The sequence below is a fragment of the Pelodiscus sinensis genome, chromosome 1 (genome assembly GCF_049634645.1).
Source record: "Pelodiscus sinensis isolate JC-2024 chromosome 1, ASM4963464v1, whole genome shotgun sequence".
NCBI classification, from domain to species: domain Eukaryota; kingdom Metazoa; phylum Chordata; order Testudines; family Trionychidae; genus Pelodiscus; species Pelodiscus sinensis.
This window is the reverse complement of record NC_134711.1, coordinates 150807615-150823584: the sequence shown is the minus strand read 5'-3', so window position 1 is coordinate 150823584 and position 15970 is coordinate 150807615. Positions and strand designations below refer to the sequence as shown.

Sequence of the window (15970 nt, the reverse complement as noted above, 5' to 3'; positions counted from 1 at the left end):
GATCAGCCAATATAATTAACAGAATGAATTTTAATGATAAGCAAACCATATACTTACAATTATATTACAGACATAAGAGAACTTTGTAGATTTTCTACTATTATATTTCCTTTGACATATGAAGGTATTTGAAAATAAAAATATAAAACACACCAGCAGCCTGTGAACTGTAGTCTGAAACTACTTTTTTCACTTCAAGTATGTAATTCCTCTCCTCCCCGTATTTAAAAAGTTATTTAGAAACATGAGTTAGACCAACAGACATCAAACCATACAAAATTAAACACCTTCTGTCAGAACAAGTTATGTTCAAATTGTACTTGGTTTATTTACAATTGTAGTTATAAACAGTAACACAAACATCTTTACATTAACATTATGAAAAAAATCTCATTGCTGAAATAGGCACAGAGTCCAGAGGTCCTCCGAGGACAGGAAGAGGGGAATGTAATACAACAGCCGCAAGGCAGAACTATAAATACAGGAGCATTGGGCCAGGTGCAATTTCATGCAAATACCTTCAATAGTTCAAGTTCTATTGGTGTTTATTCAGATTTTTTTTAAAAGGGAAATTTGTTCCAGAATTAAGGTGCCTTAGCTTGATTTCTACTAAAATAACTTAAAATGGCTGATTTTTATAAAGGTCAGTTTATTTTCTTAAGATACATCAATTTTACATTTTATTAACTGTAAATACTAAGTGGTTTCCACACAGTACAGCTGATTCCCATAATCATCATTCCACAGTTTTTGCTAATTTCAGCACTAGCATGCACAGAAACTCTTCCATGGCCATAAGGGCATTCCAGGATTAGACTTGCTAATGTGTGATCCAAATGTAGATCAAATCTGAAAGCTGCTAGAATAGTTGTCAGTTATTTGGCATTAAGGAATTTAAAATGTTATTCAAAGGAAAAAAATCCATATGGCTTTGCAGGTAACAACAAATGCTTATCATAGATATTCAGTGTTTTGACCACGTTCATAGAATCACAGAATCATAAGTTTGTTTTATTTGTATGCATTAGTTTTGTTGCAGAACACACCTTCACATTAGTACAAATCCACCTGTGCTGAACTGAAAGATTTTGAAACGACAACCAAAAGAATATATTTTATTAGATATTTCACTTTTGAGGGAGGCAGACTTTCACCTCATAATTTGTGGTATGAAGCACGAATTTCAATTTCACTCAAAATTATTCATGCACTTGTACTACAATAGTAATACTGCCCCAACCTAGGAAACATTTATTTTGCATAATTACAAAATTACAATCCTCTGGTAAGTTATTTCTTATTGTATACAGATCAGTCTTGTATTTAAAAACAGTCATTTAACCATTCAAATTATTTACCTGATCGTGCATAGTAGGTTTAAAACTTTTTCCCCCTCCATGGTATGGTTTACATTTTTCAATCATCTAGGGTTGAAGATCCACTGAATTGGGTTCCAATCATTTTGAGAGGAGTACATAGCATTAGTGAGCTTTTGTCTCTTCTGTTTACAAATTTAAGGACCGATAACACTTGATACTACCAGGAGTCAAAATCAAATTTACAGGCTTTAGGTTTTTTTGACTTCTAATTCTCAAGGTTAAGACACTTCAACTATTTTTCTACACCTGAAAGAGCTGCATTCCCTTTATAGTTCTACACAACTGAACTGCTACATTAAAGCTGCTTTTAAAAATCCTGACCTTTATAATAAACAACCTTTGCAATGAACAAAATTATTAAACAGAAAAAGAATTGAAATCCTGCTGAGAAATTAATAATTTACCCTATATTAAGCCTGCTACTCAGGTATTCCATCAGTAGAGATGTTCTCTAAGCTTAGTATTAGTTGGAAAGCAGTCTTTTTGTGTCCATATACAGTATCTTGCCTTCCTCTTCTTTTTTAAACCATTATCTTAAAAGTTTTTTTGTTGTTATTAGTTCTCCAACGCGTCCAGAACTTTCATGATCTGTTGTTTTATGGCTTTGGTAGCATCACCTGCATTTGGGATCAAATACCTTTAAAAGAGAAAGGACGATCATCAACACACTGTACCAAATTTCTATGCCAATCATAAAAACTGAGGTCTGAATTCATCTTCTTATCTTAGTCTCAGTAAATTCTGGAGAAAATCTGCCTTTAAAATGCAGACTATTTGGATAAATAGTAATATCCTTCATAGTAGGAATGAAAAGAAAATTTTCTTCATGTGAATTCAATGCTGATTAAAAGTATTAGACTGAGAATCCTGGAGAGAGAAGACTGATTTATTCATCGAAAGAGATAGCATGGGCAACATTTCTCCATACATTACTCCACCAATGCACCCCAATCCTAATCTGGAAAGACTTCTATGGACAAGAGAAAGTTCATTTTCCATGCTCACTATTCAGTTCTTGCTCACTATATAGAGGCTGCCAATTAAGTAGAGAACTAGTGACATGTGTGTCGATTGATTTTGTGGTACGGACAACTTACTGCTGGGAACTGAATCAATACCACCAAACTCATTTCACACAGGACACCCAAACAAGCATCAGATAATAGTTACTTTTAATCATTACTGATCTAGGTAAAATACCTTTCTAAAACAAAAGCTTTAGAGGGGTATCCAAGTTAGTTTGTAACTGGAAAAACTTAAAACACAACAAATAGTCTTTCAGCACCATAAAGAGTAACAAAACATGTAGATGGTAGCATGAGCTTTACATGTTTTGTTAGTCTTTAAGCTGCTAGACTATTCGTTGTTTTTTTTAAGTTCTTCTAAAACAAGATGCTTCACTGTATGTACTTCTCCCCCAGGGAGAGGATGAGAGAACATACTACTGGAAAGCTCTTTGTACTAAAGTCAAGAGTCCAATGTAAGAATTCAACAGAAATCTTTAGGTTGAAGGCTCTATATCATATTACTAATTCTCAGTTGTCCAATTCCTGAGGGGCTAGTTTTTAAAAGATATTTATAATTTTCAAAATCATCCATCAATACTGACATTGAGAAAATGCAGAAGATTAAAGGGACATTTTCCATACAAAAAGGTAGCTCCTCTCATTACCTTATTCACTCTTAGGTGCATATCTTCCAGAACACAGATTTTACAGATAGCCTTCGATTAATTTTGTTCTGAAAACAATTATTTTGGGTCTGATCCCAAGTCACTGAAGTCAACAGGCTCTGGATCAGATTCTTTATGGTTGGGAAAAAATCAGACATACAAGAAACTGGAATCCATTATTTACATGATCTGGGTGTGAGTCGTGAGCCTTTTGTATTAAAGCAAAAAAAATTCCTTCATGCCTTTAAATACTGGAGCTTCACACACATGCACAGAAATGAAGATCCAAGAGAAAAACTATACACTGTAATGAAAGGAGAAACAAGCCCAAAATAGTTCTCTTGCTTTAGAGCTATGTCCTTTCTGCCCTTCTCCAAAATTATAAGCCAAGATCAAAATCTCAGCAATGAAGAATGTATGATGCCTCTTCATATGATGCATTTGGGGCTCTTGTAAGAGGACATTATTTCAGAGGCATTTATACAGATGGGATGGAGAGCGAGAGATATTTCTTGCCACTTGATTTATCTTGCAGATTGATAAGGGCATGTTTCTTGTAAAATCCAGAAACTAAGTATTTCCTAAGACATAGTGCAGATCTGCTGGGTGTCCTGGTTCATATCAGGATATTACAGCTGCTAAAAACAAAATGTTAGCTTCAGGCCTAATTCTGGAAGTGGCAAGTGCCTCTGATTCCCACTGATATCAAGGGAAGGTAGTGGCACTTTCTCCTTTGCAGGATGAGGCCCTTTGTTTTGTGTTCAGTACATAATTGAGAAACAGTCTTACCTTTCAACTGCCAAAATTTCTATGCCTGAAGTACTGCTGTTTCCATATTTAAAGGTGATTAATTCTGGGTGTTTCTTCTTAGATGTAATTTTAACTACAGAGTTTAATGCCTGACGAGACTGTATGTAAGCCAATCCCTTTCGTGACGGAATCTCCCTCAAACAGTACATGTGTGTTGCAGTTACTAAGAGATGACTTTAAAAAGAAAAAAGCATTTACCAACAAATGGAGTAAATGAAATACACAAAAAGTTTAATATTAACGTTAACTCATACTCTGAGCTAGCTCACAGTTTTCAAATTCCAAGTTTTATATTTATGCAGCATATTTAATTCAAATGAATTTCTAAACACGGTTACAAACTTCTCTCAGAATTGCAATGCAAGTCCTTTTGAAGTCAAACATGGGAGCTGTTTAATATCACATAGCAACACCATGCAGTTTGTCAAAGAAGCCTGACATTCAGAATCTCTCCGAAACCAATAGCTAACATATACACCTTACAGGAATCCATCTCAGATGTCCTGATTCTGCATCCTATGTGCATTCATAAATATTTACAGCTTTTGGGCTTTATCATCCTAGGTAAAATGCTTAGAAGATCAACCCCCTCCCCACCCAGATGGACTTTTCAAGTGGTTTAAATGTATGATTCTTGGGAACTATGATAAAATGCAAGAGTAAAACATTATTGATTGCAGCCTCTGGTCAAATTGCTGGTCAAATTCTAAAGTTATATCTTCCAGTAGATTGTTTTAAATAAAAATATAAAAGTAGCTGTCTGTCTCTCTTTAAATGAGAGAGAAACAAACTTAAAGCACTGTGGTTTGAGCAAAGGAAACCATGCTTTTCACTACCAAGTCCAAGTTTCACTTTCAATCCAAGTTTGCTAGGTCCCTTCAGTCACACTCTCTGGGCCACCTAATAGAAGATGCTCTCTATATATGCTCCAATGTCTTCTAATGACCAGATGAAAAGTCATTGCAACTGTGTCCTGATTTAGAGATAACAGTACCTCTGCAACACATTATTGTGGGGATACTGAAAAAGTTAGAATGTAGCCAACACTAGGATGTCTGGGCCCTGATGCTGAATATAAACTCAAACTTACTGAGAATATTTTCTGTACAACTTGTTTTGCCAAGATGGTAGCGCTATTCTTTCTATTGTAATCCTAGCTATAAAATTCTGCACACGTGCTATAGAAATAGTCAAGAAGCATTTTTATACAGCACCTAGTACAATGAACAGGGCTCCTAGGCACTGTGATAATACAAATAATATAGCTCTTAGTTATGGGCTCAGACACTTAGGTTATGTCTACACTGCACTTCCACTGGTAAAATTTTTGTTGCTCAGAGATACGGAAACTGCCCCCCCCACACACACCCCGATTAACAAAAGCTTTACCAATTAAAAGCACTGATGTGGACAGTACTTTGTTGGTGGGAGATGCTCTCCTGCTGACAAATCCACTGCCCTTTGCTGGGAGTGGTTTTATTTTGTCAATAAGATAGCTCTCTCGTGTTGATAAAGAAAGGCTACACTGTGTACTTTACAGTGGTATGGCTATGCCATTATGAGGTGCACAGTGTGGACACAGCCTTATTGTTTGTTATAGACAACATCCAGAAACAATTTAACATCACCACTAGCTTTTCCATATAGGTTTTTAATACTTGTACGAATAAACAGTTCTTTAAATACCTAGGAAACATGTGCCCATTTTCTTTCACTTCATTACAGGGAAAATGATGCTTTACATCTGGTTTATTTATCCATGTGTGGATGTTGACTACCTCTTTTCGGTCATCATCTGACATTGAGGAACTATCAATTTCATCTATATGGAAGAGAAAAAACTGACTTTTACACAGACAGAACATTTGTCACCGCTTCAATGTTTACAATGTTATTGCTTATTAAAATAAAAATAATTAAGTTTCATGTCCCAATTAGAACAATGGGGAATTCCAAACAGAATGTTTGATGCTAAACCACATAAGTGCAAGGAACCCATTAACTACTAAGCTCAACCATCTTGCATTCACATTTGAGAGTTCATCTCCTTTCTTATAAATTATTCTTTTTTCAAAGCTATGTTTACATCCTCTAGTTAGAATGTTTACTTTAAGGCAATCTAGAGTTATAGCTATGCACATCCACATCTAAAAAGGTAATTTCTTACTGAATTACAAGTTATGGGGCAAATTCTGTTCTTAATTACACCACTGTAAATCCAGTGCAACTGAACTGAAAATAGGGTGGGTTGGTTTTTTTTTGGTTCTTCTGCATTAGCACAATGTATCTGTTCGATTCTGGTTTTGCTAATATTGCAGAATTTATTTTAAAGATGTAAAATTTAAAGAAGTCCAACAAGCTAATTGTTAAATAATTTTTATTAAAAAAACGCAACTACTAGAGATAAAGTCTTATTGGGGACCTAAACTACCTGAACATTTTACATACTCTAAGTAACATCACATCCTCAAATGGAAATGGCAGAAAACTTTCACAAGCTGTTTGCAAATATAAGTGTGGAAAGAGGTTTTTTGGGGGGGAACAAGTGTACACTGACAGAATTTACTGAAATGACAGTGGAAAAGCTTGTGCCCATCCTGGTGGCAGTTATATAACTGCAGCATTCAGTGACTGAATCAATGATGCAACTAGAAAGCATCTAAAGAACATGTATTCCTGGTTGAACAGCTATTAATATGAATAAGAAAATCTTTTAGTTTGTGACCGCAGCATCCACACAGAGGAATTATAGCTTAGCACTTTGGTTTGCACTGCTGTTCATACGCTCAGAGTCTAAACTGCCGGCCAGAATACACACGGCCTAACTGCCAGCCAAGCAAACAACTTAAGATTTGACAATCAAATTCGATTTTCTTCTTGCTCGTTGTTACAAGTAATAAAAGGTATTGCAGATCTAAACTCCAAGCTGCACAGCTGTGTAGCAGCTTATTAAGCACCCTGCAGTTAGTCAGGCCTGTCATGGCTGGGGAACAAGCAACCCTTTACTGTCCCTAAATAAGCTCCAGACCTGCTGCAACTGGAAGAAAGGTGCCTATCCTGTGGCCTAAGTCCCAGCCCTGCCATTGTGGGGAGAGGCACCTCGGTACTGCTGTAGGGAGAGTCCTCTCTACCCACTATAGTCTCAGGACACCCAGCACCACAAACACTTAATCCCCGGCCCCACTCCCGAGCCTACAGCCCCAGCCTCATCCCTCCGTACCATAACCCTCTGCTGCAGCCCTGATCCCCTCCCACACTCTGAACCTCTCAGCTGCACCCTCACAGCATGAATTTTGGTATGCATAGCAACTGCTGCACATAACAAAATGCATTCTGCACATGCATGGCAAAAAATTAGAGGGAACACTGCTGCAGGCCAAAGTGCGTACCATCAGTGGAGATTAGCAAGGTTGCATGGGTATACCTGATAAGGATGTTAAATATCGACTAATTGACTAATCGAATAGTCGATGCATTTTGCATCAACTATTCAATTAGAAGACAGGGCACTATTGCCTTTGAAATGTAGCAACAACCTTAAGGCTGTTGCTACACTTCAAAGGCGAAAGTGCCACGGGGAACCTGCGGTCAGCTGGGGACTCCCCTGCTGACCCGGCTCCATGCGGCACTGATGCTTTGAAACGCTGCCGGGAACCTGGCATCAGGCTCCTTGTGGCTGCCACTTTGAAACGCTACATGCAGCCTGACGCTCGGCTCTCCACGGCGTTTCAAAGTGGCAGCACCGCACGGAGCCCAGGGCAACAGGGGAGTCCCCTGCTGATCTTGGACTCCACATGGCATTGCTGTTTTGGAACGCTGCGTTCAGCCCGGGGACACCCTAGCTGGCTCCAAGCTGCACGTGGCATTTCAAAGTGGCAGTGACGCATGGAGCCCAGGCTTCAAGCGGCACTGTAGCTTTTGAAGTACCCTCTTCTCTCCCCCCGTGCTGCCTCTTTCTCATAGAGGCGGGGGGGGGGGGGGAAGGGAAGCAACTAGTCAACTATCCTTTGACAATCTGATAAGCATTTGCTTATTGGATAGTCGAATAGTTGACTAGTCCTTCTCATCCCTAGTACCTGATGACAGATATAGGCTTGCAAGACCTTTATAACAATGCATGAAAAAGAGAATGCTGCTTGACTGTCAGATCCGCAATATGAATTTGCAAAGTTGGCAGTTATGAAGGTCAGGGAGGGAAGGAGAACCACTCTCACTGTTCTGTGTTTATACAATTCCCAGCACAATGGGGCCCTGGTCTGCCTTGGTTGTTAAGCCCCTCTGTAACAAACCTGATTAATAGTAAGAATAATTATTATTTTAAAATATTTTTGTAAATTGAAAATATGTTATTTGTAGTTAATGACAGACAACAATGGTACTGTGAGACTTAATCAAATAGACAAGAGGTGATGGTATGGGTCTAAAATAAGAGGATTTCAGATAAGAATAGTTTCCTACTATACCAGTATCATATTCTTCTTCATCTCCAATGCTGAATACTGGTTTTACACCACGGTAGGGTTTTCCCAATCTGTCACTGCTGCTAATGTGTCTGTTGGCATGGAAGAGGGCAGGGGGGGAAATATTTTAAGATCCATTGGTATAACATCTCCTATACAGCATGCAATAGCAAAATGCAACTGAATCTGTGCAACCAGAGAGGAAACTACAGTCTCATAAAGCCTACTGCAAGAAAGTTGGGAGTGGCCCAGCAAGCCCCAGATTAGTGAAAGTGACAATGCAGTTATTTGCCAGATTGAACACTTTTAAGCATTGTACTGAAAGGTAGGCAGTCCTGCATCTTACATACAACTTCTAACCATTCTCTCGAACTGCAAAAAAACACTAAAAATCCAACATATTTAAGGTGGTGCTTTGACATACTAAGATGAGCACTCCAGTGTTTGTCTGAACAACATTTTAACATGCTCTACGTCCCCTGAAGGATTGTAGATTGGGGTGGATGGAAAATAAAGAACATTTGACTGTTTACTAGACTGTCAAGAGGATTACTCTTGACGAGATTGTCCTAAAAGATGACACTGTGCAGTTACAAACAGAAAAAATTGCTTCAGTTAAACATTTAAAAAGCTCTGTTCCTGTTTTGAACCAATATACTGATACACACTTATTCATGTACAACTGAGAACTGGGTCCAAAAGGGCACCTATAGCTTTAGTACTATATAAAAGAAAGTTGATATTTTTCTATCCATGAATGTTTATTTAAAAGTAGTAAGTTACTAAATCTTCTAGGACTAATTGGGTAGAAGTTATCAAATGAGAAAGAACATGTAAAAACGAATTGTTAATTGAGAAAAAACAGAAATATGCTTGTATAAAAAAAGCAATATAAAAATGTTCTCATTAGTGACTTTAGACAAACAACATTAAGCATCAGTGACACTGACAATCCAAGAGGACAGTGATTCTATTTTATTTAGCTAGACTTTTGTGCATATGGAATTTTAAGAAAAAAAGAATGAGGAAAAATACTGTAGATTACTGATTTGGCAAGAGAAGGTATGTTTAAAAATATTATAGGTTAATTGACATTCATAGCTAGGGTTTAAAGAGAGATCATATTTGCATTAATAGAGTACGGTTAGCAAAAGCAAAAAAAGAAAGGCGTATTATATAAAATTTTGCACGATATTAATTAGAAATGGGGAATTCTACTGGAATTACTGTTAAACAGCATTAAATGAGAACAATTTTTGGTACAGGTCAATGATCTCATTTAATCTAATTCCATTCAGTTGATAACCTACAAAATCTCACTGTTGTTGCAAGTAAAGTTAGAGTTGATGTGACTAAATCAATGGGACAAATGTTTTCTTTCCATTTTCTACATCTGAATTTTAAGAAAAGCATAGACTTAAAAATCAAGATAAACTAATGCACTAACTGGCTAATATTTTTAATACAACTTTTTAGTGGAAAAGGAAAGATGATTTGTGTGTAGAGGAGCACTATTCCTAAGGGACAAGTACAAAATCAATGCACAATATTTCTTAATAACAAACAAAGGTAGCATGGTCTGTCAGTAATAAAAATAAATAAAAAGTTGTAAACAAACAATTTTATAGTTTAATGTTAACATTCCCTTAGAGTTTTTTTTAAAGTAGCTTTATAAATCCTGAAATAATCCTAGGTCTCAGATTTACTGGGTCATTCCTGTTTCTTTCCAATACACACACAGATACTCTTAACATCATAATTTTTGCTCACCCAATGCTATCTCCCTTTTCTAATAATACTGGGTGACCAGCATAGACAGTATGATATTCCCCAATCTCAAAGAATGTGCAAATCTACTAGAAACGAGTGAACCAAAATCCTTAAAAACAGAACTGATATTTTAAAGTTATGATTTTTTTCAACACCCATCTCCACACAGTTCAACCTGCCAAGACTCATATGTGGGATGCAATGTGTGACGAAGACCCCAAAATGAGGGACTTCAAAGTATTTTTCCTGCAGAAAATGCTGAGGATTCTTGGGTTTATCATAAATAACTTTTTATAGCCTCAGTTTCATTATTGGTTCTGATGCAAATAATTTTAAGATTAAAAGTGAAGGGATATCAAATTTGTGTGGAATAGTTAACTCTGGAAATGAGGTGAGCGACAGTTTAGAGATATGCCTGTCTCTGTAGCTCAGTGTTAGTTGGTCTCATAATGTGACCATCTCCCTTCTGAACAGCATATTCCATTACCACATGCTATGAATGTGCTGGGAATATCCGTATCACTCCCAAGACATTAGACACACAAGACGGGAGAGGTAATTTTTTTTATTGAACTGACTTCTGCTGCTGTGAGACACACACAGATAGAGAGCGAGCAGTTTTTGAGCTAATCTAAAGAAGTCTGTGTAAGCTCAAAAGCTTCTCTCTCACCATGTCTCTGTAGAAATACAGTAGTTTTAAAATTTGCTGACAAATTTCCAAGAGGACTTTAACAGTCTTAGATCACCCTGAGCTCTGAAGATAGTTTCTGAACCGTGTAAAAAAGGTCTCCTTTGAAGCTGAAGTCTCTCCCCTTCTGAAGCTCAACACTGATGCCTGTTAAATAAAAGCTTCTGTCACCTTTCCCTACAACAAATAATTAATAAAATGCAAAACATAAGTGACTGGATTTAAAAAAAAGATTTCATAAAAATAAAGAGGAAGGAAACAAAGACTGAAGAAAAGCCAATAGAATAAGAAAGCACTGCAAATATTGCCCTTTTCCTCCCTAACCTGCAGAAAAGCACAAGAAAAAGTTAACAGATTTATGCAAAGCACAGCTTTTTAAAGTTGATTTATAGAATTTCAGAGATTATGTCAGTGTGACCAATGCTTACCAACATTGTGAAGACATGCTAAAAAGGACAAAGACTTTTTTAAGTCAGATTGGCCTATTCATTGGCTTACCGCTCCATGCTTGCTCTGTCTGGCCAGGGAAGACTGAAAGACATTCTATAGCAAATTGGGGCAGAGGACAGAACACAATAAATAACAAAACAAAAAAAGCCTATGTAAAAAATAAGTGCTCTGTATCAGTAATTTCCCCCTACACATCCTCATCAGGAATGATATTTACAAATAAAATCCAGCAATATTTCAGCAGACCTAGCCAGAGACCACAGGAAGTTTAAATTCTATTAAAGAGGAATCTCTACAACAGATGTGATGTGTACATGAGCCTTATTTGAATGCTTGGTCCAATAGAAACAAAAGAGCGTTTTTATTACAAGATACTTTGCCCTAAACCATGCTGCAAGTGGTAAATGAATCACTGCAACAGAGAATACAACCCTTTTAGTCTGACTAAAAATTAAGTAGGTGAGGATTTGATAAACCATTGTTCACTATATTGGCTATCCTGATCTGCACTAACAAGGAAATATCTTAGTGCACTACATTCATCTTTAACAATCTTGCAACTATTAAGGCTTACAGTAATTTTAAAGAAAGAGTTAATAATAGGCTACCAAATTCAGACTTATTTGCAACAAATATTTAGATGACAGATATTCAACTTTACAAGTGCTTTAAAATTAAAATGGTCATAGAACCTCTTGTGAAATCAATTTTCCTATTTTATAGTTGGGAAAACAAGACTCAAATAGCTGAAAGGAGAAGTTGTTTATACTAGGACTATGCTTAGAATCCAGGATTTCACAAATCTCAGTTCTGTGTTCAAGCCACAAAGTCAGGTCAACCAATCACCTTTCATATTTCTTTTTGCTTCAGCTCCTTCCTTTTAAGCAAATGCACATGAGCTGGGTAAAACTCTTTAGAATACAGATTAAGGGTAAATTTTCTAGAGCATTAAGCTCTGCTCATACTGAAGTCAATAGGAGTCTAACACTTAAAAGCCCATTCCAAATGCCTTTATTAAGTTTACAAGAGAGAAACCTGTCCAGTGATATAATGGTAGTTTCAATGTTATCTCTATCCAGAGATAGAGGTGAAGATACTGGCCACTTTATGATGATGATATATTGCAAATGCTAGTGAATGAAATTCCAAAAGAGAAGGAGAAAAGAGAAGACAAATAAAACACATTCAAAGGCAGATAACTTTCAGTTTATCTTCTCTTGATTCTTATTATTTAGTCTAATCTTCATACTTGCAAAAACATCCAGTTGAAAAGGGGAGTCATTCATAATCATAATCACATATAAATAACCCACCTGTCCACAGGAGTTGATGTATTTTCAATAAAACTAATAACTTTTTCTTTCACATTCACAGATTTAGTCTTCAAAGCAACAGTCATTTTATTTACCAAGGACTTGACTCCTTTTCCATCAGTTGAACCATTAGGAGAATCACCCTGTAAAAATAACTGCTCTAAGATGAAATGTGACAACATCTTTATTATAATAAATTTGTTAAATTACAAAATACTGAGTGTGATCACTTGTAATTGTTAACCAGAAAGTTCTAAATAATATTGTTTATTATGAAACTAGGGTTTATAAAGCATGGCAGCCATACAGGAGTAAAGACTGTTTTACAAAATAAGCTCGCAAGCTCCATTAATTCTTGGAACCATACTCTGAAAATCTACTGAGAGGAAACATATCTAATCTGTAAATATGTAACTGCATATCAAACTTAAAGTCAGATTCTATCAACTATAGTAAAATTACTAGTAGGGGAACAGAAGATTCAAGAAATGTGTTTCCTGGAATATTCCAAGAAAGGAAGGAATGTAGAAATGCCACGGAGGTGCGCCCCAGCTGCTCTGTCCCAGGCGTCCAGATTCAGCCGCTGTAGAAACTGACCAGCAGCAGCTGAATCGGACACGCCTGGGGAAGAGCGGCTGGAGTGCTGCTGGGTTGGTCTGGTAGCGCTGACCCTTGGCGCGGCGGGACCAACCCGGCAGCACCCCAGCTGCTCTTGGGGACGCTGGGGCAGAGCTGCTGGGTTGGTCCAGTAGTGCTGCACCTAGCTGCGCCCTCCCCCCCCCCCCCCAGCAGACCAGGGAGACGTGGAGCGGCTTTTCTCGCCGCGGAGGACGCGGGCATCGGGACCGCCCAGACGCGCCACGGTCCTGCCGCCCGCGTCCTCCGCAGCTTTGCTCCACGTCTCCCTAGTCTGCTGGGGGAACGCCCCCAGCAGACCAGGGAGACGCGGAGCGGCTTTTCTCACTGCGGAGGACGCGGGTGGCAGGACTGCGGCGCGTCTGGGCGGTCCCACCGCCTGCATCCTCTGCGGCGAGAAAAGCCCCGTTCGTAAGTAGGGATCCGACGTAAGTCGGATCCACATAACCCGGGGACTGCCTGTACTCCAAAATTATGAATATCTAAAAATGGTATCTATTTTATTGAAACAATGTGAGATTTCCTCTAAAGATTCTCTCTAAGAAAAGATGACTTCAGGCTACTTCCAGATGGACTGAATATGGTTATAATCTGCAATTTAATATACAGCTAAGAACAATTATGTTTTGTTGCAATACATTCTGTAGGAAAAACTTGAGTTAAGAGAAGGGTAGACTTAGGCCATCTAGGACCCATCTTATCTACATCTATTGGACAGAGCAACAAATTATGGCTTGAATCCTTCTATCAGATGTGAACTGGTGTCACACTAGTTCAAAAATCTCCACACAAATCTAACTGCAAGATTGGGTCCTAAATTATAGGATGGAAAGGCACTAAGGAATGGACACAGAAATCAAAACAAAATCACTGCATCCTGTCATTTTCAGATGCATAATCTGATCTATAAATACACTTACATCAACAGAGGAGTTTATGCTACTTCTTGAGCCTGAGGTGCTAGCAATCCAGTGGCCATATCCATTTTCAGGTCCATCCACATTGATGTCTGCTAAATGCTGCTGGAGTGCTGATAGAAAGAACATTTTTAAAAGAAGTTCAGAGCCAACTCTGAATGACTCATTTGATCATGTCTTGCTGCAGACTGCTGAATGACAACATTTACTCTAAATGACTTACAAAAATGCAGCCAAATGCTACTCCTACTTCTGCTTTCTCATTTCAATGCTACAGAGCCTCTAAACAAACTTCTTGTAATGAAATAAAAGAAAAAAATACATAAAACAGACACCAGGAAATAATTGTCTGTTTCATATTTGATCAGATGGAGAGCATGTCAAAACAGTTTCCACTTTGACTAATGGTCCTATTAATTCCGGATCCTACAATTTAGCACAATTAGACTCCTACACTAATGGGCTACGTCTACACTGGCCCCTTTTCCGGAAGGGGCATGTAAATTTCATGAGTCGTAGTAGGGAAATGCGCGGGGGATTTAAATATCCCCCGCGGCATTTAAATAAAAATGTCCGCCGCTTTTTTCCGGCTTTTAAAAAAGCCGGAAAAGAGCGTCTACACTGGCCCCGATCCTCCGGAAAAAGCGCCCTTTTCCGGAGGCTCTTATTCCTACTTTGAATAAGAATTCCTTATTCCTACTTTGAATTCCTACTTTGAAGTAGGAATAAGAGCCTCCGGAAAAGGGCGCTTTTTCCGGAGGATCGGGGCCAGTGTAGACGCTCTTTTCCGGCTTTTTTAAAAGCCAGAAAAAAGCGGCGGACATTTTTATTTAAATGCCGCGGGGGATATTTAAATCCCCCGCGCATTTCCCTACTACGACTCATGAAATTTACATGCCCCTTCCGGAAAAGGGGCCAGTGTAGACGAGCCCATGCAGTCTTATTGACTTTTGCCCATGATTGTAAATTGCAGCTTCAGGAACCTAGTAACTGATGTTTTAGAAAACAAAATAGTGAAGAATTACAGCACTGTTACACTGTTAACAAGTATTAAGAAACTTTGTAGTTGTTTTAACATTATACACGCACACAACACTAGGGAGTATAAAGACATTGGGAAGGCAGCTTCATTCATGATTATTTCAGAATTCTGGATGTAATAATGGTAAACCTACTTAACAACTAACATACAATTGCACAGTGTTCAAACAGGCGACAAAAAGCTAGTGGAAAAAATTATCCATTTAACGGATACCCAAACAACTACCGATAGCTGAAAACAGCATTAATCCTAGCTGCATTAAAAACATTAAAAAAAATCAAAGTTTTATCATGCCAAAAGCGAATATAAAAAGATATTATTAAATCAAAAGCTTACCCATGAATCCTCCTTTGGCAATGCTTACATATTCTTTGTTTTTCTGCAACAAGAAAAACATCAGAAATCGTATGTGTGACACTGATGAATTTTCAAATGTAAGGCAGAAAATTAGGCCCTGAATGACATATGCTTAGCATACTTTATTTGATACATTTGGAGTTGCTTTGAACCAAGCAAGTCTTATTTTTCAAATGTGTGAGACTGAGTTATGGCCTAATGCCTTATTCCAACAGAAGCTTATACACTTACTTTTAATCATTAGAATGCTCTTATTGAAACCAATGGGACTACTCATGGAGTAAAGTTAAGCATATATATTTACTATTTAGGATACTCTGGCCTTGACCCTGCAGAGAAGCATGCTGCAAGTAGGAGATACATATTTTTGTTGCTTGCTTTTTGACTTTCCTTCACATCACAAAGCTGCAGTCAGTTCTTTTTTCTTCACTGTAATGCCCCAGTATGCACCATCTATAGTTTCACAATGACCAAAG

At 37.8% G+C, this 15970-nt stretch overlaps 1 protein-coding gene across 4 annotated transcripts in view; it reads right to left on the bottom strand.

Moving 5' to 3' along the window:
- Positions 1-303: 303 nt before the first annotated feature.
- Positions 304-15970, bottom strand: part of TBC1D23 (TBC1 domain family member 23) — a 48365-nt gene continuing 32698 nt past the window's right edge. For 2 of the 4 annotated variants that reach the window (XM_075914153.1, XM_075914320.1), the window contains 8 exons: positions 15474-15516; positions 14099-14208; positions 12543-12685; positions 11278-11322; positions 8325-8413; positions 5548-5683; positions 3841-4035; positions 304-2016 (listed from right to left, as the gene is read on the bottom strand). In XM_075914153.1, coding sequence (XP_075770268.1) covers positions 1935-2016; positions 3841-4035; positions 5548-5683; positions 8325-8413; positions 11278-11322; positions 12543-12685; positions 14099-14208; positions 15474-15516 — 843 coding nt within the window. In that variant the 3' untranslated portion in view covers positions 304-1934. Of the gene's footprint in view, positions 2017-3840; positions 4036-5547; positions 5684-8324; positions 8414-11277; positions 11323-12542; positions 12686-14098; positions 14209-15473; positions 15517-15970 lie in introns of those variants that run through there. The other 2 variants (XM_075914230.1, XM_075914263.1) reach the window with 2 other exon arrangements.